General features: G+C 44.7%; 1 protein-coding gene across 1 annotated transcript in view; it reads right to left on the reverse strand.

The window, feature by feature from the left end:
* Positions 1–687: 687 nt before the first annotated feature.
* The window catches only part of LOC136612438 (vomeronasal type-2 receptor 26-like), a 95494-nt gene continuing 69682 nt past the window's right edge, over positions 688–26499 (reverse strand). Inside the window, exons 3-5 of the mRNA XM_066593206.1 lie at positions 18897–19115; positions 13484–13607; positions 688–1604 (exon numbers count right to left, since the gene is read on the reverse strand). Coding sequence (XP_066449303.1) covers positions 688–1604; positions 13484–13607; positions 18897–19115 — 1260 coding nt within the window. The remainder of the gene's footprint in view (positions 1605–13483; positions 13608–18896; positions 19116–26499) is intronic.

The following is a 26499-nucleotide window of genomic DNA, read 5'->3' on the forward strand; positions in this document are numbered from 1 at the left end:
TGAATATGTCATAAATAGGAAAAGTTAATGGGTCCCAAATCGAATATTCAATTCTAAGTGCAAAAGATTTAGCATCCAAATTTTACGTATGGAATCTAATTCTCTCACTTCCTGATGTCATTTTATATAAAGGAAACGTTGCATGGTTACCTCCCGTGTTGTTTCCTGGGTAACACAGAGAACTATGCAAAATGGTGAACATATGTTTTTCCTCGGTATCTCTAAAGTAACCACGACTTCATAAGATTTTCCGTGTGAACACCAGATGAACACCAGTACCAAATCAACTTGGGTGAAGCCGGGTATATCAGCTAGTTTATTTTTTATAACTTGACATGTATGTCACAAAAAAACCTTGCCTGATGGAAAAATACTATCATATCTGAATTTAGGAGGTGGAAAACTACTAGTATCAGCATTAAATATTCCTGTGAAAGAAAAAAAGTTTTGTTTTGTAGACAAGTGTTATCTATTCTATTGCCATCAATATTAGTATCTAGGAACTACTTAAAGTGGGAAATGTGAGGCTGTAATACAACATACACCAAACCACATAATATATTTGTTTCTCTATTCCTTCTCTTTGTCCATCCAATTTCCCTTCTTATTAGAAATGCTGTAGTTATAGATTTAAATAAATAACATATCGGAGGATCTATTAATCTGCGTAGCTTAATTCTAGATGTATTATTTCAGGTTCTTGGTTCTCTTTTGAATAACTAAATTTTGCTTCATATTCAGTTCTGGTCTTAGAAGGATAATGTAACATTTAGGGATGAAGATACAGCCCAGAAGTCCAGCACTGGAAGCTAAGATGGCAAATACTTCTACAGCCACCATGTATTTCCCCTTGGTGCTGAGATAAGCAGGGATGAAGGAGATCCACACACTGCAGAAGATCAACATGCTGAAGGTGATGTACTGAGCTTCATTGAAGACGTCTGGAAGCCTCCTGGCTAGAAATGCTATAATAAAGCTCAACACAGCCAGGAATCCCATGTAGCCAAGGACCATGTAGAAAGCAATGAGTGAGCCCTCGTTACATTGTAAGATTATCTTCCCAACCTCTACCTCAGTGTTATAATCTGGGAATGGTGGAGAGAAAGACAACCAGAAGACACAGATCAGAACCTCAATGAAAGAGCAGAAAATCAGAAGAAATATGGAAAAATGTCTCCCAAACCATCTCCTCAGTGTCCTGTCTGGTTTGGTGGCTCTAAAGGCCAAGACCACGGTGACTGTTTTAGCCAAAACTGCAGAAACAGCAATTGTAAAAATGATTCCAAAAGTCCCTTGTCGGAGGAGACATGAGATCCTTGTGGGACCTCCTATGAAGAACAGAGGGCAGAGGAAGGCTAAGATGAGGGAGAGGAGAAGTATAAAGCTGAGGTTCTGGTTATTGGCTTTTACAATCGCTGTCTCTTTGTATGTGATAAATATTCCTAATATCACAGCTGTGAAGATACAAAACAGTCCAGCAATAGCAAGAAGAGAAATCCCTAGAGGGTCTCCGTAGGACAGGAAGTCAATCGGTCTCAGGATGCAGGCATCTCTTCTGTCATTTGACCACTGATGTTCCAGACACTTCAAGCATCTTTCCATATCTGTGAAGGTGAGCATTTTACCTTAGAAGCACCATAGAAAGTAACTTATTTTTGTATATTTTTTAATTGTCATTAATTCCTGGGTGCAATATATAAGAAAAGCAGTTTACAGTACATAAAGAAAAACATGAACATTAAACATGATTAAATATGCGAAAGACTGGTACATAGGTCAAAGGGACCCTGCCCACAAGGACTTACAGTTAATAAGGGAAGGGAAAGGAGACAGTAGGAGGGGGAAAAGTTGCCCACATAGCAGCACAGCGGCAACAGCATTAATACAGGTTATTGACTTTTCTGAAGAAGTGGATGTACAGGTTTCCTTTGAAGGATTCAAAGATTGTGCAGAGTCTGATCATTTAGGATAATGGATTTCAGAGAATGGGGGTTGCAGAGGAGAATTATTGGGGATGATATTGTGAGGAGCAGACAAGAGGAGAACAAATGAGCTCTTGTGGAGTATTAAGGGTAGGAATGCTGTGCCTCTACCTACAAGTCACAGCGGCATATCTCCACCTGTGCCATGGCTCCCCGTGCTGCCCTGTGACGTCTTACCTCCCATTTTGAGACCTCAAAGCATTTAGTGAAATTCACACTTGGAAGCACTAATAGTGAGTCCTCCCCCTATGTAAATCAAGTGGTGATGCCACTAGCATGTTGCCGACAAAAGACTGTCCAAGTAATAGAGAAGCACAAGGACGGTATTGTCCACCACCTCCAGAACAAACTCAAACATTCTGGAAGGGTATGAAGAATAGCTCCTCTGCGCCTTAAGGCAAGACAAGTAAAGAGAAGTGTGGTGAGGGAGAGCAGGCAACAAGGCTCCAGCAAGATAGGTAAACTGGCATGGGGAGGAGGCAGCACCCTGGCCACCAGCATAGGAGCAGCTGAGGTGCAGAAATGCTGTCTGAAGGAGAACTAGTTGAACTTAGAGAATGCTGTTAAAGGGCAGACTTGCAAGGTGTCATTCTGCAGGTTGCTACAGTGTGACAGACCAAGAGACGACCGCTACAGAAAGGTTACCTCCATGACAGAGAGAGTGGGATTAAAACTGCCATCACTCCACAGAACAGATAACGGATTGTTAGCAGATGCCAAGAAATAATTTCACTTGGAAGTTGTAAGCTAGGTTAGGCTTTAGCAAAAGCTGAGTGTGCCCACTCAGACAGACAAATGAAAGCTACGCAGGCCTGGCAGCCAAATACAGTAACACATTTTAGCATTCATTTATGGAAAGTGAGTGAGACTTCATTGTTTACGGGTCAAAAACTTTAGGGAAATCTTGAACATCTTCATCTCTGATTATGGACTCTCTTTAGGAAAACTCTCCATTTTCTTTGGACTGTGTGTGGCAAGCAGCCATTGTTGAGTTAACACCTACTGTTAAACTACTTTACCATATATTCTTTTGTTGACATGCATTACCAATATTGTAGCACTAACTATAAACTGCTAAATATATATACTAATTGCTGCTGCTAGCTAACAATAGTCAGAACTGTGGAACACAAAGTTACGTGACATTTGTAACTATTCATTGACTATCCCAGCCATATTTCTTTACCATTAAAAGGTTGTAATGAAAATTTATGTTTTTGTGAAACTGATGTCTGCATCATACTCTGGCAACTGTGTCACCAACGATCCACTGCGATATTTCTGGCATAGTTAGTAGGATACGATCTTAGACAGAGAGATTCATAGGTTCAACTCGTGGTGGAACGCCTGGAAGGGTCTTACCGGTTGGTGCAATTCTAAGCAACCTGACCAAATTTGATGAGCTTAAGATCTTGCTTATGGGCTGGGTAGCTAGCCTTATAAGTGTTAATCAATTGTATAACAAGCCTTTGGAAGGGATGCTCACAATACTGTACTACTGAGAACTGAATTCAAGCATCAGACAGTAGTCATTATTGTCAAGTTGCTTGAGGATGTCTACAGTTAAGCGGCAGGTGCCAACAATTTATGAGCTCAATTCTTCACCAGGGTCCCAAGAGAAGTAGTGAACATACCTCAGTATGCCAATGCACAGCACGAAATCCTAGTTAGTATAAAGCAAGAAGCCTCCAGAATGGACACCATAGTTCTAGTGGACCAAATCTTGAGAGATCAGTTTATCCTTAGCTGACACACTGTGCTGCTGTGTTAAATTTTTTGTGAGTGCATGCATGACATTCCTTCACATATCCTGCGTGATCATGCAGGATATGTGGCTTGATAAAGGCTAATGAAATGGCCGAAACGTTGCCTTTTATGCGCTCCATGGAACAATAAAGTATTTTTTCTATCTACAACTACTTGCATTAATTTATGCTGCCCCACTTATTTACATTTTGACCGTGACAGAATCTTGAGAGACTAATTGCTCCTGCACTCTGGCGTTTTTTTTCATGTGATAGGGCTGCCTTTTTTCACATGATAGAGCTGCCTTTTTTCACGTGATAGAGCTGCCTTTTTTCACACGATTGTCAGTGGGACTTTCTAATGTTAGAAACACACCAACTTGCGAACCGTTTTTAACATTAGAAAGTCCCATTGACAATTGTGTGAAAAAAAAGCAGCAATATTGCATGAAAAAAAGGGCAGCTATATCGCAAGAAAAAAAACCGCAATTGTTCAGGAGCCCTAACAGGCAAAAGGGGAAGGTGGTGTGCAAGTGGGAGTGTGTTTTGGTTGTAGGCAATTGAAGAGAAGCAGGAGAGAATTAAGTCTGATGCAAAGAAAGGAGAGAATTTGTAACAGGGGTGAGTAGTTGACTGTATTAAAGGTAGAGGACAGGTGTGTAAGGAGGAACACAGAGTATTATTCTAAAAAAAAAGCATAAAGTAATGTGGAAAGCAGATGTCACATTCTTCCTGAGCGTAAGAAGCACCACGCCCAGGACAAACATGAAGTCATATTCACACAGAGAGCAGACTGCAGAACAGAGTAAAAAATCATATAGCTTAAACATAAGGAGGAAGAGACAAACTCACCCTGACTACTAAGACAAGAACCACTATGCCTAAAAGCGAGGTTATCACCAGATCCACATCTGGTGTCTCAGCTACTAACTTTAACAACTAAAAGAAGGAAAATACTTTTAAAGAAGGAAATCAGTGATAAGGGAAACACTGAGGGAATACAGACGAATGACCAAAGTAACACCTAAAGAAGTAGCAAACCTGTCAGGGAACCAGGGAAAGCAGAAGTTGGGGGTCCCTGCAATGTAGTCCGCAACCCCTATTCCTACCTACTTGTCCCCCTGGGCTAGGCCCTAGGGTGGCAACTAGGTGACGGTCCCTACGCTGAGCTAGGGAAAATGACGCAGGAAACCACAGTCCCTGGACACAGAGAACGAGAATACAGACAGACAAAAACCGGAGCATAGTACAAAGGGAAACAACAAACCAGTCCAGGGACAAGCCAAAGGTCCAAGCACATAAGTCAGTCCAAGAAGTGCAGTACAGGCAAGGGAAGAAGGGAGTCAGGTCTGGGGAAAAGCTGAGGTCAATACAACTATCAGTCAGAATTAGCAGGGAACCGCTGGTGAGTGACAGGAAGCCTAATCAAACACTGGCTGTGTCTGGCAGAAACTGAGGGGTTTAAATGCTGTCTGAGCTCCCGCCCCAAAAGCTGATTGGGGCAGAGAGTCAGACAGCAGCAGCATTAATCACAGAGTCCTGAAAGAACCGCCCCCAGCACTAGCAGAACAAACTAAGACACAAGAGGTGCATTTGGGTGTCATAGCAACAGGAATGCGGCGCTGGGCAGCAGCAGCCGCCGCATCCTAAGCACCCCTCTGGCTTATAGGAGCCACGCGGCCAGGAGTAGTAACCAGTGCCAGGGTTCTCCTGTGCCGCACACTACCCGCAGGATCGGCAGTACTGGCAGTGTGGGCACGGCGACCCCGAGAGCCACCAACCCTGACAGTACCCCTCTCTTATGGGGGAACTCTGGACCCAGAGTCAGCTTGAGGTGGTAGGTCCTATGGAACTGGCGGACTAGACGCAGAGCATGGACATCCTTAGCCAGAACCCAAGACGGCTCCTCGGGCCTAAACCCCTTACAGTGAACTAAATACTGGTAAGTATTCACTGGGTATATCCCTTAAAATATAACTTTTATTAATCAATAAATATAAAATGATTGGGCCTCACAAAAAACAGACAAACTGGAACTAACAAACACAGAGCAAGAATTTTAAACCCTGGAAAAGGACCAGAGAAAATACATGCAATTGACACCTCTATTACAATGCAGAAGTATCCTGCAACGTGAGACACTCTAATGCACTCTTTTTCAGTCACCATTGGGGATGGATGTCACCCAATAAAGATTAGAGGACCATATTAGGATGCGTCCTTCACAAAAAGATGAAAGGAGGATGATCGTTCCATCAAGGTAAGTGGTTTACGGAACACCTCCAATGGTGACGTATATTCGGGCTCCTATTGTGTCTCATCAACAAGGATCAAGACAGGAGCTGCTGTTCTCACTCTTTTCTTCCAACTTTTTGCTCTGTCTCCTACCGGATTAGGGTTTACCTTTTTGTTAGAAGCTTTCTCCACATATCGTGGGGTTGCTGGTTTTCTGTGGATATTGTTCCCAGTTTGTCATTTCTATCCCAAAACCCCCCTTTTTTAGGGGTTTAATCAATTTTTGGGTTATTTGGGACGCGTTATCTTCCCAATCATTTTATATTTATTGATTAATAAAAGTTATATTTTAAGGGATATACCCAGTGAATATTTTGAGAAAGCCTTTCTTCTATATCCCTCTGCCTCTGTGAATTAAATACTGGTAAGTGCACCGTACCCGCATGTAGTCCAGAATACGTTCTGTCTCGAACTCCATCTCCCCTTGGACAAGCCTGGGAGAAGGTGGTTTGTGGATGGGCAATACCGGTGGAATGAACTTCTTCAATAGCGACTTGTGGAAGACATTATGCACTTTCCTGGAGTCAGGCAAGGCTAGTTCATATGTAATCGGGTTAATCTTGGTAATAGGGAACGGGCTCACAAACCAAAGGGCTAGCTTGAGAGATGGTACATTCAGCTTTAAACTCTTAGTGGACAGATAAACTAGTTGACCCACTACAAAAGGGTCAGAAATTGTGCAATTCCCAGCATCTTGTTTCCGCAACTTTTCCTGTGATTCCAGCAAGTTCTTATGAACCTGGATCCAGACTGCATCCAGCCCCTCAGTAAAAGAATTTGCTGATGGATTATCAGATGGCATGGGGGCAGCTAAGTTAAAGCAGGGGTAGAGCTCGTAGTTGCAGAAAAAAGGGGAAATCTGTGATGATGAATATGGTTGTTTATAGCATACTCCGCCAAAGCCAAAAACCTCACCCACTGTTCCTGATTGTCTGAAACAAACAACCGAAGGCACTGAATAAGTTCCTGATTTATACATTCCGTCTTTCCGTTGGACTCAGGGTGAAAGGCAGAGGAATAAGACAAATTAACATCTATGCATTTACAAAAAGCCTGCCAGAAACGTGCCACAAATTGTACTCCCCGATCAGAAACGATATCCTTGGGAATATCATGTAAACAGACAACCTTCTTAATAAAGAGGTCAGCTAGGTCCTTAGACAAGGATAATTTACTCAATGGAACAAAGCTGGCCATTTTAGAGAACCTATTGACCACTACCCAAATAACAGTACAACCCTTCAGTATACACGGTAATGGGATGCCTTACCCCCTCCAGATGGTGACGCCACTCTTCTAGAGACCACTTAATCGCCAATAACTCGCGATTACCCACGCCGTAGTTACGTTCCGCCGAACTGAGCTTCCACGAGAAAAACGCACATGGACTATATCCAGGTTTCCCGCTGACTTCCTGAGGCAATACAGCGCCTGCCCCCATCTCAGACGTATCGAACTCAATGAAGAATGGTAGCCATGCGTCAGGCTGTACTAGCACCGGGGCAGCAGTAAACGCCCTTTTGAGATGACTAAAAGCCTCTAGGGCCTCTGGCGACCATCTTGCCAAGTCAGCACCCTTCTTGGTAAGATCGGTCAGGGGTTGAGCAATAACATAATAATTCTTAATGAATCTACGGTAGAAATTTGCGAAACCTAAAACCCACTGGAGAGCTTTCAGGTTATCTGGTCTGACCCATTGAGAAATTGGTGCCACTTTATCAGACTCCAAAAATGCATTTCTCCAACTTGACAAAAAGTTGGTACTTACGCAAAAGGGTCAGAACCAGCCTCAGGTGCCGCACATGTGAATCCCAGTCTGGGAAGTATACCAGAATGTCATTGAGATATACCAAAAATACCCCCAGGAAGTAGTGTTCATAAATCCCTGGAACACAGCGAGGGCATTACAAAGTCTGAAGGGCATAACTAGACATTCAAAATGTTCGAACGAGGTGTTGAACATGGTCTTCCACTCATCTCCCTTTCAGATGCGAATTAAATTGTAAGCCCCCCTTAAGTCCAATTTGGAAAACCAGTGGGCCCCTACCACCTGATTCAAGAAATCAGGAATCAGGGGCAAGGGGCACTGGTTCTTCACTGTAATTTTATTCAAAGCCCGATAATCCACACAAGGCCTCAATGTCCCATCCTTCTTCTCTACAAATAAGAGACCTGCCCCGGTAGGGGAACTGGATGGCCTGATATGTCGTTTGGCCAGAGACTCCGAAATATAGGACTTAAGGGCTTCATGCTCATGCCCAGACAAATTGAAAATGGCTCCCTTAGGAGCTGGACTGTCAGGGATCAAATCAATACCCCAGTCCCACTCCCTATGGGGAGGCAAAGTCTCAGACAGTTGCTTGGAAAATACATCATGAATATCAGACAAATACTCAGGAATAAGTATAGTATCTGCTGAACACATGGATATAGTAGCTAAATGATTATGACAGGAGAACCCCCAATGTGTCAATTCCCGAGTGGACCAATCAAATCCGGGATTGTGCAGTGCCAACAAGGGCATACCAAGCACTACATCAACAGAAATCCTTTCCATTACCAAGAATCAAACAACAAGTTTTGAGTAAAAAAAAGTCTGCGCTTATAGAATATGCCAGAAGATAACCCAGAATAAATCGTCAATTCGGTGAGAACGAAATTAGAACACAATTTACTCCGGAGGAAGGGGGTATATTATACAAGAAGCCCCCTCCTTGAAGTGCTGGTTCCTCAAGGTCCTCCCGGTCGCGGATATTACTGCACAACAAGTGAGTTGGGTCTTCACTTTATTACTGGATAGTACAGGCAACGCGTTTCGGTGTAATAACAACACCTTTCTTAAGCCAATATATATGGCTTGAGCTTGAGCAATATATATTGGCTTGAGAAAGGTGTTGTTATTACACCAAAACGCGTTGCCTGTACTATCCAGTAATAAAGTGAAGACCGACCCCGCTCGTTGTGCAGTAATATCCGTGACCGGGAGGACCTTGAGGAACCAGCACTTCAAGGAGGGGGATTCTTGTATAATATACCCCCCTCCTTCGGAGTAAGTGCCATTCTAATTTCTTTCTCACCGGATTGACGATTTTTTCTGGGTTATCTTCTGGCATATTCTATGAGCGCAGACTTTTTTTTACTCAGAACTTGTTGTTTGCTTCTTTTCTGGGGACTATTCTCCTTGCGAGAACCCCCCACATTGTCGTTGCAGCTCTCCTCACCTATGAAGGATATGAAAATGTTAAGATGGATAACCCACCATTAATCCTTTGGCACTATCTAAACTGCTGTGGTTTTAAATTACCAAGAATGACAGATTCTCAGAAGGGAGAACACCCACAGTGAACTGTAACATGGGAGTCCTCTATTGTACAACCCCTGCAGACAGAGGGGTAGAATCAATACTAGTGAAGCATGTCGGAATCTTTAATGCTGAGAATTCAGTCATCAGAGGTCTGACAAAACTTAAACTAATCAAATTGGCGGCAGCCCCGGAATTATTAAAAGCTTGACCGGACCGAGTGATATTCCGGAAGCCGATCTGACAAGGCACTAACAACTTAGGGAGTACCTGTGATCCTAGCCGATCCTCCCAAAAATTGCCTAGGATGTGAAGTTTTCCGCCGGTTCAGACTGATTTTGTAGATGCTTCTAAGGGCAGGTTGCTACACGATGTCCGGCTTTCCCACAATAGAGGCAGAGGCAATGAGTCATCCGGAACCGTTGCCATTCCTCGGGACTTAGGTGATTCACTTCCATAGGCTCGGCACCAGAAGTTGGCATGGGAGAAGTGCAAGTGGGTCTGCCGGATTCCCTAGCCTTACGGGCCTGACGTTCCTCTTTTCTAGATCTCAGCCTCCTGTTAGCTTTGATCGCTAATTCCATCGCATCATTGAGTGTCACAGGAGCGGGATGAGAAATGAGTAGATCCTTAACCGCTACAGAAAGACCCAACAAAAACACATATTTAAGGGCGCTATCATTCCAAAAGGTTTCACCTGCATATAGTCTAAATTTAGAGCAATAGTCCTCTACCCACTGCTGCCCCTGACGTAGAGACATGAAATGGGATACCGCCAACCCTGCACGGTCCGGATCATCATAAATACCGCCAAGTTCCCGAAAAAACAAATCAACTGACTGCAGGCAAGCCGAACTCTCGGGTAACGAGTAGGCCCATGTCTGGGGCGGACCCAGAAGTAAGGACATAATTAATCCAACTTTCTGGGATTCTGAGCCGGAGGAGTGGGGACGCATCCAAAAATACAATCTACATGCCTGCTGAAAAACAAAAAACTTTCTCCTCTCCCCTGAAAATACCTCAGGAAGCACACACATGGGCTCAGAAATAGATGGGGCGGTAGAAACATGCACTAACTCCCGCTGCTCCTGGGCCACCATACGACTGGACAGGTTTTGGATCATGACCACTAAATCCTGCAACTGACTTGTGAGGGTACTTATGGCCTCCATTGGAGAGCAATTTTAAGGGCCAGTTATTATATTACGGTATACTACCCTTGATACGCCAGCTCAGGTGCCCTAGATCTCACCCACAACCCCTGTCTCTGCCTACTTGCCTCCACTCCTGACTAACCCCAGGCGGGCAACTGGGCGGCGATCCCTACTCTCACTATGGACCGAAAGAGGGACGCTGGCGTACCTGGATGGAAAGGGTAGAATACTGACAAAAAGGCAGATGTAAATAACCAACACGAACAATTCTAAGCAGAACTGAAGTATAGCAGACAAGATGACTGAAGCAGTAGACCTAGGCAGACTAGCTAGCACACTGAGAAAAAACCAATGACTAGTAGTGATTGCCAGTCTCACCCCGACCTTTAAACAAAAGCCTCCGCCCAGTGGCAGAGAGAGGGAGACAGCCAACTCCCAACAGAACATAATAAAAGGGAGCTCGTACATGGTAGCTGCACTCACAGGTGCGCACAGCGCCACACACCACCAGCACCACGCCAGCCAGGCACCTGTGTCCCCGGCAGCCAGACAACGAGCCGCGGGGGACGCGCCCTGACCGTGGGGCCCCGCACACTGCCGCCCCGGGAGGACCAGCAACCGCTGCATGGTAACATCATCCATATCTTCTGCTTGTCCAGGCAGCCTATATTAAATGTCTACAATAGTGTCCTTTCTGTTGTTCTCTCCTTGCATTTTTACCCAAACAGTTTCTACAGAACTCCCAGCTCTGATGCTTGAACCTTGGTGGAGATAAATGTTTTCCTAACATACAGCACAACACCTACTCCCCTTTATTTAGGTTTGTTTCTTATAAATAATTTGTATCCTCCAAGCCTTGTATTCCAATCATGTTGTTGCTTTCCATGCTGGGATCGCTGCCGGGTTTAGACATGGTCCTGCACCTTCTAGCTTACCATGTGTAATGCAATGTGCTCACATCTGTGGATGATTAGCAAGCTTTTTTAGCTGGGATGGATAGGAAGCTAGGGTGCTCTGAATTGTCAGTTGCTCACTGCCTGAGCTGGCAGTTAGTGGCTCCCTGGACAGCGTGGTGTCCACTGTTCCTTACTCCAGATGGCTCTGTGAGCTGTGGCTTATTCTACTAAAGCTAAGTTCTGGATTTTATTTTGTTTTGTCCTTTATCAGTTTGTCCAAGAAGGGTTACTTAGACCCCAGGAATGAGTGCATCTATCGACACGATCAGTCTGCCGTGGTAGGCAGGGTCCTCTCCCTCATTTGTTATGTATTTAGGTAAACACTACCCATTTATTATTTGTTAGCTTTGGCTGCCGCACTGTGAGCAATTATTGTGCAAGCCTGCAGGTGCTTGTCCAACACATCCTTTGCAGTAACACGTGTATCATTCCACCAAGTTTCCGTGATGACTATGACATTATATTTCTCTTTTTGTGTTAGGAGGACCAATTCTGCTTGTTTGTTTCCCATGCTCTGGGCATTTGTGTAGAAATGTTTTAGTTTGTGATCGATGTCTCTTGCTCTTCTGGTTTCCTTCTGATTTTTTGTCTTTGTTCTTTATTTCCACTTCTAATAGCAAGGCTCTCAAATATATTAATCAGCTGTATATTTTTACCTGGCCTTTCACTTCCCATATTTAATTTAAAATAAAAGGAGGAAGAGACAAACTCACCTTGACTACTAAGTCAAGAACCACCCTGCCTGAAAATGAGATTTTCACCTTGATAAAGGCAGATCCACATCTCATGCCTCGTCCATTAACTCTGTTAATAAAATGTTTTTCTTCTTTTATTTGCTAAACAAAGCCACCAGTTAGGTTTACAGCACAACCCTCATCACCATGAACACGTCCTCTCTCTACAAGGACTGGGAAAATAATCAGTAACAACCAGACCGAAAAGCAGGCTTAAATAATGACCAAGGCAATGCAATTGTACAGAGTTCTCCAAATACCAGGGTGAAATCTATATATGAAACAAGAGAATATAATCGGTGACAGGGACACCACTGAGGGAATATAGACAAGCGATCAAAGTAATAGCTAAAGAAACAATAAAAACAAAAACATAAACATCAACCTGTTGAACAGACTGGAAAAGAGCAGCCAGTCCATCTAGGCATTGAGGCAACCGTGCCACAACCCCATAATAGCCTACAAACTGTGACAGCAAAGGGTAAGTCTGAAGGGAGAAGTACAGAGTAATGTAAAAAACAGAGGATAAGTCTAGAGGGAGGTGCACAGAGTTATGGAAAAGACGGAGGACAGGTCTAGGAGAAGCACAGATTAACATCATGAGGCTTTTGCTGTTAACATATCATTGGTGACTTTGGTTATGGTAGTTCAATGTAGTGGTGGGTTCGGAAACCCGACCTTAGCCAGTAAAAAAGAGTTTGATAGAGGTAAGAGGACAGTTTGAAATGCTGTTTGAGGAGTTTTAAGGCAACAGAACTAAAATGATGGTTGAATACCTGGACAGAGAGGGCTGCTAGAGAGAAGGCTTCTTGGATAATTCTCTCAACCCCTTCCCTCCCAGTGCTAGTAGGTGGTAAAATTACTCAGAAAGTCGTAAATTTGTGACATGAGGATGGTACGGGCTCAGAAACTAAGCCCTTTCCATTACCAGCTGTTTCAGCTGTGCAATAGAAATGAAGCCCTGGTGTAATAGCCAGGAATGGAGCAAACTGCAAAGGCTGACTGTCAGTATATTACTGACAGGCAGAATACAGTACAATGCATAAGTAGTTCAGTGGATTATAGAAGTAATAAAATAATAAAACAGTCCCAACAAATTAATAAAAATTATATAATGCATTTTATGTACCCAAAATAGCAACATTAAGCGTACAACTCGCCCTGCATAAGTCATGCCCAAATACAGTTATGCCAATGGAAAAATAAAAAAGTTATAATTTTAGGAATCCTTTAGGAATATGAAAAGGTTGGTTAATAAGCACTAGGGAGCAGCTTTTGTACCAGGCTACATGAGTCTTCAGCTCTATACCACTCACCAATCTGGTTGGAGATCTCACCCTCAGGACAGGGGGCGCAGTAGTAGCAGCATAGCTGTTTTCCTTCCAATGGGACTTTTCTGTATCCGGGGAAACAACTCACACTACAGGCAGAGCGAGGGATCTGAAAAAAAAAGGATCCTTTGTCCAGAAAGAGGAATAATAAATCTGATGTATCAGTATGGCTCCTGGTACAATTTACTTTTCATAATCTGTAAAACCACTAGGGCCGGATTGCCCAACTGGCAATTATGGCAAATTTCCCAGCACCTGTAATGATGTCACCACCATGTGACCAGTAGATGAGGACAGAGCTCAGCAAGGCCCTGCAATGATGTCACCTTCATGTGACCAATAGATTAGGCTGGAGCTCAGCAGTATATAAAACAGATTACATTGAAGGCCTTACAGTGATCTCAACCCCATGTGACCAGTACATGAGGATGGAGCTCAGGAGTACATAGGATAGGTCATAGTGAACGACTTGCAATGGTGTCACCACCATTAGACCAGTATATGAGCACAGAGCTCAGCAGCAAATGAGATCAGTGTAAGCTTGCATGCCACGCGGGTGGCTGCCACGCGAATGAGCTGTATTAAAGTATGAGCTGAGAAAGTATGATACAGTTCTATCATGGCAGTTCGACAGGGTAGGTGACAGGTAGGCCACAAACTCTGCCTTAATGCTTCACACTTAAAAGCTTTCGCAAATGTTGTCACTTCTGTTCTCATTCTTGCTCTCAATTTCAGAACTTCTTTCAAGTGCCAACCTCTGGGGCACTCTATTCACATTAGCCCCTCTCTCCTGTCCTCACCTATGCACAGCTCACATGCACTCTTTACCTTCTTGCTTAGCCTCAAACCCCCTAGTGCCACTAACAAAAATAACAGTCTTCCTCATAAATCTCCTAATCATCTGCTAACCCTAACTATTCTGCTGTTACTAGCTGCTGGGGATATCTCTCCCAATCCTGGCCCACCCTCCTCTGCTCCTAGCTATTACCCCCAACCGGGCTCACTAATAAAATCCCCAAGCCCAACTGCTAGCCCATACATACCCTCCCCTGACTCCTTTAAATGTGCACTCTGGAACTGCCAGTCAGCATGTAATAAACTCCCCACCATCCACGACTTTTTTACTGCTAAATCTCTAAACCTGCTAGCTCTCACAGAAACGTGGATACAGCAGTCTGACATGGCTTCCCCTGCTGCACTGTCCTACAATGGCCTGCAGTTCTCCCATACCCCGAGACCAGATGACAGGCGTGGCAGAGTAGGTGCTCTTCTCTCCCCGAAATGCACCTACCAGGTCATCCCCATTGTACCCTCACTCACTTTTCCATCATTTGAGGTACATACGCTACAGCTTTTCCGCCCGCTTTCCATGCAAGTAGCAATTATCTATCGCCCCCCAGGTGCTGCTCGCCTGTTTTTGGACCACTTTGCTGCCTGGCTCCCCCACTTCCTATCCTGTGAAATTCCAACCCTCATCTTAGGTGATTTTATCATCCCCACTAATGACCCTATCTCCCCATCTGCCTCTAAGCTTCTTTCGCTCACCTCCTCCCTTGGTCTCTCTCAACTCACAGCTTCTCCCACTCACAGGGATGGCAATACTCTGGATCTGGTCTTCCTCCGGCTCTGCTCTGCTGCCAACTTCACTAACTCCCCTCTCCCGCTCTCGGATCATAACCTCCTCTCTTTCTCTGTCACGCTCACACCCACCTACCTACAGTACCTACAGGAACCTTAAGGCCATTCACACCCAGAACTTTGCTGAATCCCTACAGTCCTCTCTGTCCCCCATCTCTCTCCTCACCTGCCCCAACCTGGCTGCCGCTCACTACAACACCGCTCTCAAACATGCCCTGGATGAAGCGGCGCCCCCCAGGACCCGAGCCATCCGATGTAGACCACGGCAACCCTGGCTCACGCCTCAAACGCGCTTCATCCGGCGGTGCTCTAGAGGTGCTGAACGGCTGTGGAGGAAATCGCAAACGTCCGCAGACTTCCTCCACTACAAATTCATGCTCAGAACCTATAACCTTGCCCTCCACCATGCTAAACAAGTCTATTTCACCTCTCTAGTCTCCTCACTATCTCACAACCATAAACGGCTCTTTGATACTTTTCACTCCCTTCTCAGCCCTAAACCACAGCCCCCGGTGACGGATCTCAGTGCCGAAGAGCTGGCTGCTTACTTCAAAAAGAAAATTGATGACATCCGTCAGGAAATAACTTCCCAATCCCAGACTAGCCCTGACCCTAGTCTTGTCAGCACTGCATCTAGCTCCTGTTCACTGTCTGTACTCAGACCAGCGACAGAGGAAGAAGTCTCCAAATTGCTCTTCTCTGCTCGCCCCACCACCTGCGCTAGCGACCCCCTCCCCTCACACCTCCTCCGTTCCTTCTCCCCAGTGGTCATTTCCCACCTCACCACTATATTCAACCTCTCTCTGACCTCTGGCATCTTTCCCTCTTCTTTCAAACACGCCATCATATCCCCACTGCTAAAGAAGCCGACTCTGGATGCGACTGATGCTGCCAACTACCGACCCATCTCAAACCTCCCCTTCATCTCCAGACTACTAGAACGGCTGGTTTACTCCCGCCTTGTAAGCTACCTATCAGAGCACTCTCTCCTAGACCCCCTACAGTCTGGCTTTCGACCTCAACACTCGACAGAAACTGCCTTTACAAGGGTATCCAATGACCTACTGACAGCCAAATCGAGGGGCGATTACTCCCTACTGATCCTCCTCGACCTCTCCGCAGCATTTGACACTGTTGACCACAAACTCCTCCTCAGTATGCTTCGCTCCATCGGCCTAAAGGACACTGCCCTCTCCTGGTTCTCTTCCTACCTATCTGACCGCTCTTTCAGTGTCTCCTTTGCTGGCTCTACCTCCCCTCCTCTTCCCCTTGCTGTTGGCGTCCCCCAGGGCTCTGTCCTCGGCCCCTTCTTTTCTCTATCTACACAGCCCCTATTGGACAAACCATCAGGAGATTTGGCCTCCAATACCACCTGTATGCTGATGACACCCAGCTATACACCTCTTCCCATGACATCTCTGCACCTTTACTCCAAAATATCACTAACTGTCTGTCCGCTGTCTCTAACACCATGTCCTCTCTCTACCTAAAACTAAACCTCTCTAAAACTGACCTGCTGGTATTTCCACCCTCCACTAACCGACCTCCACCATAACTCCTAGACAACATGCCCGCTGCCTTGGAGTCATATTTGATTCTGATCTCTCTTTTACCCCCTACATCCAATCTCTGGCCCGAACATGTCAGCTGCACCTCAAGAACATCGCAAGAATCCGCTCTTTTCTCACTGTGGACACGCTAAAAACGCTTACTGTTGCCCTCATCCACTCCCGGCTCGATTATTGCAACTCGTTGCTGATCGGCCTCCCCTGCACCAAACTCTACCCTCTCCAATCCATCCTGAATGCGGCAGCCAGGCTCATCATCCTGTCCAGCCGCTACTCGGACGCCTCTGCCCTGTGCCGGTCACTGCACTGGCTGCCCGTTAAATACAGAATTCAATTTAAACTCACCACCTTTATCCACAAAGCCCTCCACATTGCAGCACCCCCCTATATCGCCTCCCTCATCTCAATCCATCAACCAGCCCGGGCTCTCTGCTCTGCTAACGAAACCAGATTGAGCGCCCCTTTCATTCGAACTTCTCATTCCCGCCTCCAAGACTTCTCCAGAGCAGCACCGGTCCTCTGGAACGCACTACCAAAGGCTACCCGAGCAATCCAGGACTCGCAGAACTTCAGGCGTGCTCTAAAAACTCACCTCTTCAGGGAGGCATACCGCATTCCCTAAACAAACCCCTCTGTACTCTGCCTGATAACATGCTCCCTGACCTACTGACTGCAATCCCTGCTAGCCATCATAAACCGCTCCTGCAGTCATACTGTTTCTGCCGTCACACGGCTAAATGTCTGACCATTGTCTATGTGTATATCACCCCTCACTCTCCACCTCGCCATACAGTGCCCATCTCCAGCCCCTTTACCTTCTGTATCACCCCATTACTTGTAGTATGTAAGCTAGTTGGAGCAGGACCCGCACCCCTATTGTTTCCATCAATTGATTACTTTGTAACCGTGGTTCTGTAATGTTTGTACTTTTGTCTTTCTGTATCCCCTGTCTATGTAAGCGGTGCGGAAAATGTTGGCGCTATACAAATAAAGTTTATTATTATTATTAAGATAGATCATACTGAAGGCCTTCCAATGATCTCACCCCCAAGTGGCCAGTACATGAAGACGGAGCTCAGACGTATATAGGATAGGTCATAGTAAAGGTTTTGCATTGATCTCCCCACCATGTGACCTGTACATGAGGACAGAGCTCAGCAGTATATAGGATAGGGTATAGTGAAGGGTCTGCAATGATGGCATCCTCATGTAACCAGAGCATGAGTATGAAGCGCAGCAGTATGGAGGACAAATGGGGTTAAGGAGCTGTAAAGATGTCACCATCATGTGACCAGTGCAGAGGGTTGCCATACTACTCACTGGCTTGGCTAGTAATTTAATTGAAGGCCCAGTATCGGTATTTATTTTTTACTGGTTAAATTAATTTTAAAAAATAATTGCCGGCTTAGAGCACCTCTGATGAAAGTTTCTGATTTTAGTGAACTTTACCTAAGGGAGCGACAGGTGGTCCCTGCAATATTAGCCCAGGGGGTTCTTGGAGTTGCGCTGAAAGCACGTTTAAATGTACATGAGCTAACGGTATTATGAGCAGCAAGCACATCAATAGCTGAGACCTCTTCTGAAGTAAAAGAGACTGTGTTGATTTACTTCTCTGTGTTACCCATTGGTCTTCAAGAGTAAAGGACAACTTTCACATCAAATATGTTGTCCTCCAGTAATTTGACTCTGCTTTGTACCAGATAGGATGTCCCACAGGCCTACCACATCCTTCCTGCTGGATTCCAGCTTAGAACACTACTTTGTTAACCCTTTCAGTAAACCGCCCTTAGGTAAAGTGATGCCCAATTTAGTCAAGTTGTTCGTCCATCTGGAAGTTCTGGGGACCGATCCTCCATACCTCCTCTGAACTTTCCATAAAAAAACAGCTGATCAGCAGGAATCTTTGGAGACAGACTTCTGCTAATCTGTTACTAATAGCTTATCTTGTACATAGGCCATTTGTTAGCAAATGGACAACTCCTTTAATGAGCAACTAATGTAGAACCATAGAGAAAAGCTAACTCCTACTAAGCTACTAATGGCTGTAGTCACATAACACAGGCAGGATTGTAGAAAAAACAACAGGGTCAAATTGGTCACCAAGATCTGAAGCCTACATGATCATATGACTATCAAATGCATTGGCCAGAATGGCTGCTACTTTCAAAAATCATGAAGCAAGTTCATGGCACTACCTGGCTATATCCTGGATCCCAGTGAATCTCACTGTCATTTATATGAAATTGGCGATCATTATCCGGAAAAAATCCAACTTGTCTTATGTTCTCAGTTTGGTTCAAAACAAATATGTTTAAGAGATCAAAACTTGCAAGAAAATTTCCTTCATGATCAAAGTAAACTGACTCTCCACCAGGAGTGGTGAAATTAATGTTCTTCAGGTATCGGTTGACCTGCAGAAAATGTGGAACAGAACAAGATCACTGGTGGCCGATGATGGTGAATGATTGGTGGGGATTATAATGATGAAGATGATGGTTGATGGGATTTTCTCTTCCACTAATACATCATTCTAGTATCAATGTTTCTTATTACATCACTGCAGTCACAACATTGGTCAGACTAAGAACCTACCTCACCCAAGTGGAAGAGCTGGTTGGAGATGCAAGACTTAAAGTGACCCTGACATTTACTTAGAAATAAATCTTGTAATGCAGAAGCCACAGCATAAACCGCAGAGTAGACACTAAAGGTATAGCGAAAATTATTCACATCGTACACGGAGGGATCCACATTTTTGAGGCTCTCTGACTCATTACATGGTCTGCAGAAAGTATGCAGAAAACAGATAATACAGCAATCAAAGTAGTCATACCAAACATTATGTGTCAGTATTCCTGGGTATTTGTAAGGGCCCACAGCCAGGAGATAATCCTTCAGTCCTGGAATGTTCCTTCTATGTAGAGAAATCTGGAGTGAGCGGCTCAAGAAATAATTTTGTATCTTTTTCCACATAATGAATAATGAGGAAATGATAAAAACTTTTCTGCCGTTGTAGTCATCAATAAGCATCTGCTGGATCCTCCGTACACCAACTGAGCTGCCAAGAATTATAATAACATCACAGCTGATTTTCTTCATCTTGTATGAATCTTTATTGAAGTTATAGACATTTCTTTTATCATTATGAATAACCTGAAAAGCGACACACATTGCATTTTGTATAATGAGTTTGTAGAGCTCCATGCCGGCCCGTTCACTAGTCCTATCATCTGCTCTAACAATCCCCACCCAGCTCCAACCAAAATGCTTCAGAAGGAGAACAATGGCCTCATACTGAGCCTTCCCATCAGGGACTGTGCGGTAAAAAGAAGGGAACTGGAGCTTATTACTGAAGATGGAATCCATCGCTCCATAGCTGATCTGTAGGGGGAAAATGCAAGAGGAACTATGACAAAAATTTTGAAGTCAATGCCAATAGTACCCCATTCCAAAATTAACACAATTTTACGCAATCTCAGACCATATGCATTACAACTTCATCAACCATATAATATTTCTGACAGTTTGACTTTGATCTAATACCCATACGAGATAACTTTAATGGAGTACGATAAGCTTTATGAACAAAACACAATTGCGATATTTGTTCAGTTTCAGGTAACAATATTATTGGAATCATATGTCCCTCTGCTGCCCATTTATCTTTACTACTATGGAAAAATCTTTTTCTCATTTATTTGACCTTTATTGTGAATTTCTGTGAATAGTAAATAAGCATCTGTCTGTATAAATAAGAAACTAGACCCTTTGTAACACCTCAACACTAGAGATGAGCGAACGTACTCGGATAAGCACTACTCGTCCGAGTAATGTGCCTTATCCGAGTATCGCTGTACTCGTCTTGAAAGATTCGGGGAGCGCCGCTGCTGACAGGTGAGTTGCGGCGGGGAGCAGGGGAGAGCGGGCGGGAGAGAAGGAGAGAAAGATCTCCCCTCCGTTCCTCCCCGCTCTCCCCTGTAGCTCCCCGCTCCGCAGCGCTCCCCGAATCTTTCAAGACGAGTACAGCGATACTCAGATAAGGCACATTACTCGGACAAGTAGTGCTTATCCGAGTACGTTCGCTCATCTCTAGTGTTGAGGTGTTACAAAGGGTCTAGTTTCTTATTTATACAGACAGATGCTTATTTACATCTCTACTCAACACACAAGAAAATTTACTAAAGGGTGTTGGATAGAGATGAGCGAGCACCAAAATGCTCGGGTGCTCGTTACTCGGGATGAAAATTTTGCGATGCTCGAGGGTTCGTTTCGAATAACGAACCCCATTGAAGTCAATGGGCGACCCGAGCATTTTTGTATATCGCCGATGCTCGCTAAGGTTTTCATTTGTGAAAATCTGGGCAATTCAAGAAAGTGATGGGAACGACACAGCAACGGATAGGGCAGGCGAGGGGCTACAGGTTGGGCTGCATCTCAAGTTCCCAGGTCCCACTATTAAGCCACAATAGCGGCAAGAGTGGGCCCCCCCTCCTCCCAACTTTTACTTCTGAAAAGCACTCATTAGCAATGCATACCTTAGCTAAGCACCACACTACCTCCAACAAAGCACAATCACTGCCTGCATGACACTTCTCCTGGGTTACATGCTGCCCAACCCCCCCCCCCCCCCCCGCGCGCGCGCACGACCCAGTGTCCACAGCACACACCAAAGTGTCCCTGCGTAGCCTTCAGCTGCCCTCATGCCACACCACCCTCATGTCTATTTATAAGTGCATCTGCCATGAGGAGGAACTGCAGGCACACACTGCAGAGGGTTGGCACAGCTAGGCAGCGACCCTCTTTAAAAGGGGCAGGAAGATAGCCCACAATGCTGTACAGAAGCAATGAGAAATATAATCCTGTGCCACCACCATCAGGAGCTGCACACGTGGGCATAGCAATGGGGAACTATGTGCCACACACTATTCATTCTGTCAAGGTGTCTGCATACCCCAGTCAGACCTCGGTTTTTTATAAATAGTCACAGGCAGGTACAACTCCGCAATGGGAATTCCGTGTGCACCCACAGCATGGGTGGCTCCCTGGAACCCACCGGCTGTACATAAATGTATCCCATTGCAGTGCCCTGGACAGTAGAGCTAACATCAGATTAAATGCAGGTGGGCTTCAGCCCACACTGCATGGCCCAGTCAGACTGGTTTTTTTTATAAGTAGACACAGGCAGGTACAACTCCCTATTGTGAAGTCCGTGTGGACGAACAGCATGGGTGGCTCCCTGGAACCCACCGGCGGTACATAAATATATCCCATTGCATTGCCCATCACAGCTGAGGTAATGTCATGTTTAATGCAGGTGGGCTTGGGCCCACACTGCATGTCCCAGTCAGACTGGGGTTCTTTAGAAGTGGACACATGCAGTTACAACTCCGTGTGGACCGAAGGCATGGGTAGGTGCCAGGAAGCCACCGGCGGTACATAAATATATCCTATTGCATTGCCCTGCACAGCTGATGTAATGTCAGATAAAATACAGGTGGGCTTCGGCCCACACTGCATGCCCCAGTCAGACCGGGGTTTTTAATACATAGACACAGGCAGGTACAACTCCCTAATGTGAGGTCCGTGTGGACCGACAGCATGGGTGGCTCCCTGGAACCCACTGGCGGTACAAAGTTTCTATGACACCGGAAAGGGAAAAAATTACATTCCGCACGTAAAATTTCGACGCCAATTCTTTTGCGCTAGAATTGAATAATGGAGTTGGGACCTATTAACTTTTCCTATTTATGACATAATGAATGTTCTTGCCAAATTTCACGTTTCTATGACACCGGAAAGTGAGAAAATTACATTCCGCATGTAAAATTTGGACGCTAATTCTTTTGCGCATAGAATTTAATAATCGAATTGGGACCTATTAGCTTTTCCTTTTTATGACATAATCAATGCTCCTGCCAAATTTCACGTTTCTATGACATTGGGAAGTGAGTGATTTAGATTATGTACGTTAAATTTCGACGCCAATTCTTTTGCGCATAGAATTGAATAATCGAGTTGGGACCTATTAACTTTTCCTATTTATGAAATATTCAATGCTCGTGCCAAATTTCCCGTTTCTATGACATTGGGAAGTGAGTGATTTAGATTATGTACGTTAAATTTCGACGCCAATTCTTTTGCGCTAGAATTGAATAATCGAGTTGGGACCCAATTTATTTTCCTATATTGGAGATAATCTATGCTTCTGCCAAATTTCATGTTTCTACGACATTGGGAAGTTGGAGAACTTTTGGCGAGTCAGTCAGTCAGTCAGTCAGTGAGTCAGTCAGTGAGTCAGTGAGGGCTTTCAGCTCATATATATATATATATATATATATATATATATATATATATATATATATATATATATATATATATATATATATATATATATATATATAATATCTGTCATTGTCTTCTACTCCTTCTTAAGCAGCAACTAAGGTTGACCTCCGATTCACTTCATTTAACGTCTGGGGCCTCAACACGCCAGCTAAACGCCATAATGTTGCCCTCCTCCTTAAAAGATACGGCACAAAAATCCTACTACTCCAGGAGACCCACTTCAAGGGTGACAGGTGCTTTGCGTTGCCAGGTAAGCAATTCTTTCAGAACTTTCATAGCGCCCACACTACATCCGCCTCCAGAGGGGTATCAACACTCTTCCATAAAACCGTCAGCTTCTCCTGCGATTCGCAGTACACTGATGGTGAGGGCAGAGTCTTGTTCCTGAAGGGGACCATCAATAACACACAGATTACGATAGCCAATTTGTATGTGCCTAACGCCGACCAGGTTCCCAGGCTAATTTCCCAGCTAGAGGTGTTGAAACAGTTTGTGGTAGGCCAGATCATCCTAGGGGGTGATCTGAATCTCACTCTCAATCCCTTATTGGATTCCTCCACAGGCTGCTCCCAAATATCCCAAGCGAGACTGAGGAGACTAAACAAAAGCCTACAAGAACTGGGCTTGGTTGACGCCTGGCGTCTCTTACACCCGTCAGATAGGGACTATACGTTCCTGTTGCAGGTCCAACTATCCCACCAAAAACTACACTATCTCTTTGTTTCCTCCGGGCTTTTCACTTTCCTATTGGGGGCTAATATAGAGTCAGGGACTGCCTCTGACCATGCTCCAATCCATGTAACAATCCGCCCCCTCCAACAGCAATCTAGAAAATGGAGATGGAGGCTAAACGCTTCATTATTGGATTCCAAAGAGGATATCTCCTCCTTATCCAATTTACTTGAAGAATACTTTCAGTAAATTGGAGGGGGACGCGAGCATACCCATGGTATGGGAAGCTCATAAAGCCTACGTTAGAGTTTTGCTGAAAGCCATGGGCTCCAGGGCCAAGAAAAGAACCCAAAAAGAAATAGATGAGAAACTTATACAAATAGCCAAACTAGAACAAAGAGTTAAACTCTCTCAAACAAAATCCTTACTGGGGGAACTTACTGAGCTAAGGAGAGACCTCCGGCTCTGCCTTGATTCTAAATTCAACAAAAAAACCTTTGTTCTGGAAACATATGGTATATGCCAAGGGAACAAAGGAAGCAAACTCACGACTTCTCTAATTAAAAAAGCTCAGGCCATAAATGCAATTAACTCCATGAAAACCCATTCTGGGAAAATGGCCACCTCCACTAAGGATATCGTCAAAGAGTTCCAGCTCTTTTATTCAGACCTTTACAACCTCCAAAAACACCTCTCATCTGAGGAAGCTCTTAAAGCAAAAAACCTAATAGACTCCTTTCTCCAATGCCTTTCCATCCCGAAATTAAGCAACAACGATGCTAACTCCTTGTTGACACCCGTGACACAATCAGAGATTAAAGACCTATTAGCCACCTGCCCTCCTAACAAAAGTCCAGGTCCCGATGGTCTGTCCCTGCCCTACTACAAATCCTTCCAAAGGGTACTAATCCCCAGACTGACAGCCCTTTTCAATACTCTCCTCGGGGGAACCTCCCTTCCTAGACAAGCGCAGGAAGCCCACATTACTCTTATCCATAAGGAAAATACAGATCCTGCTCTCTTGCAGCAGCTACAGACCCATATCCCTTATTAATTCAGATGTCAAACTTTGGGCGAAACTCCTTGCTAGGAGAATAGACAAATTCGTGAGGGGAAGGTAAGGTAAGGATAACTGTCGTAGACTTCTCCACACATCGCGATATGCCAAATCCCACAACATACCTCTAGCATTTATTGAAACTGATGCTGAGAAAGCGTTTGATAGAGCGACTGGTGCTATATGAGGAGTACGCTGCTACACTACAATTTCCCAATGCAGTTTGTGTCCGCTATGTTTTCCTTCTATGTCCTTATGCTAGACTTAAGGTCAACGACATCTTGTTCCTCCCTTTCAACATCAAGAACGGCACCTGACAGGGGTGTCCCCTATCCCCGACACTATTTATCTTGGCCCTGGAGCCCCTTTTAGTGCAGGTCAGGTTAGATCCCGACATCGCGGGGCTGACTATAGGGATCTTATGTCTACCACGGCTTTCGCGGACGACACTGTCTTCCTAGTTACCAACCCTGAAAGAGGTCTCTGTAGACTGGTTGAACTCTTAAATGCATTTTGCAAAATTTCAAATTTCAAAATTAATTTTGACAAGTCTATAGTACTCAATATCTCTATATCCCACTCGCGTAGTAAGAAGCTCAGCAATATCTCCCGGTTTGCGTGGTCGGAGACATCTCTGGACTACTTGGGCATACAAATACCCAAAAAGCTAGAAGACATATACTCCGTCAATTTTGTTCCGATGCTAGACCAGATAAAGACGCTCTTAAAAGACTATGATTTCCCATTCATACCTGGTTTGGCAGAAGGAACATCCTAAAATCATATATATTGCCTATTATTATTTATAGGATTAGGATGCTCCCTATCTATCTATCCCCAAGCTTTTTAAAACCCTACGTTCGGCCTTTGCGGGATATGTGTGGAGGCAGAGGAGACCAAGATTGGCTTACAGGCTAATGATTAAAAGGAGCTCCAAAGGGGGCATGGACCTCCCCAACATATTCGATTATTATCGTGCCACTCAAATGAGCTATTGGATGGGTTTAGTACAATCAAGAGGGGACAGCCTGCTGCCCAAATTAGTCACGACCCACAGTACCAAGGGGTCATGGGAGGATCTGTGGTTACCAGCCAGGAGCAGATATAGAGCAAAGGATTTCTGTCCTCTGCTAAGAGGTCCTTGCGAGTTGTGGGATAGCGTATGGGATAGTCTGGCCCCGAGGCCCTTCCTGGTTTTTCCACTAAGTCTTATATGCAGATTTTTAGACCCTTCATTGGATCTGGTCACTACCTCCGCTTGGAGGAAATTCAAAGATTTCACAGTGACCTTCAATTATTAGCACATTTGCCTGCATCTGAGATAATCTGTTCTCTACTGCCGGCTTGGTCCCCCTCTTTCCTGCTCAGAGCCTCGGTTGAGAGGGTCATAGGGGACTTCCTTAGGAGCTTCAGATCATCTAGACCCCGGACACTATTCAAACGCTCATTAAAGACCCCAACCCTAGGGCAAGAAAAATCTCAAACCTTCGTCAACAGTTTATTATTCCCCAGGCTACAACCAAGCCTTCCTTCATTATCTCCTGGGAAAACGAAATTGGGCATCTCTTTGTCACAGAGTGACACCAAAGCAATCCTGGCTACCTCCTTTGGCCTCTCTCCATGCATCCTTGCTCAAGAATCTCATTATAAACTTCTAGTAAGGTGGTACAAGACACGGCAATGGCTTTATGCATACAAATTGGCTCCTCATAGCAGATGCT

Source organism: Eleutherodactylus coqui, chromosome 1 (assembly GCF_035609145.1).
Source record: "Eleutherodactylus coqui strain aEleCoq1 chromosome 1, aEleCoq1.hap1, whole genome shotgun sequence".
Classification (NCBI taxonomy): Eukaryota; Metazoa; Chordata; class Amphibia; order Anura; family Eleutherodactylidae; genus Eleutherodactylus; species Eleutherodactylus coqui.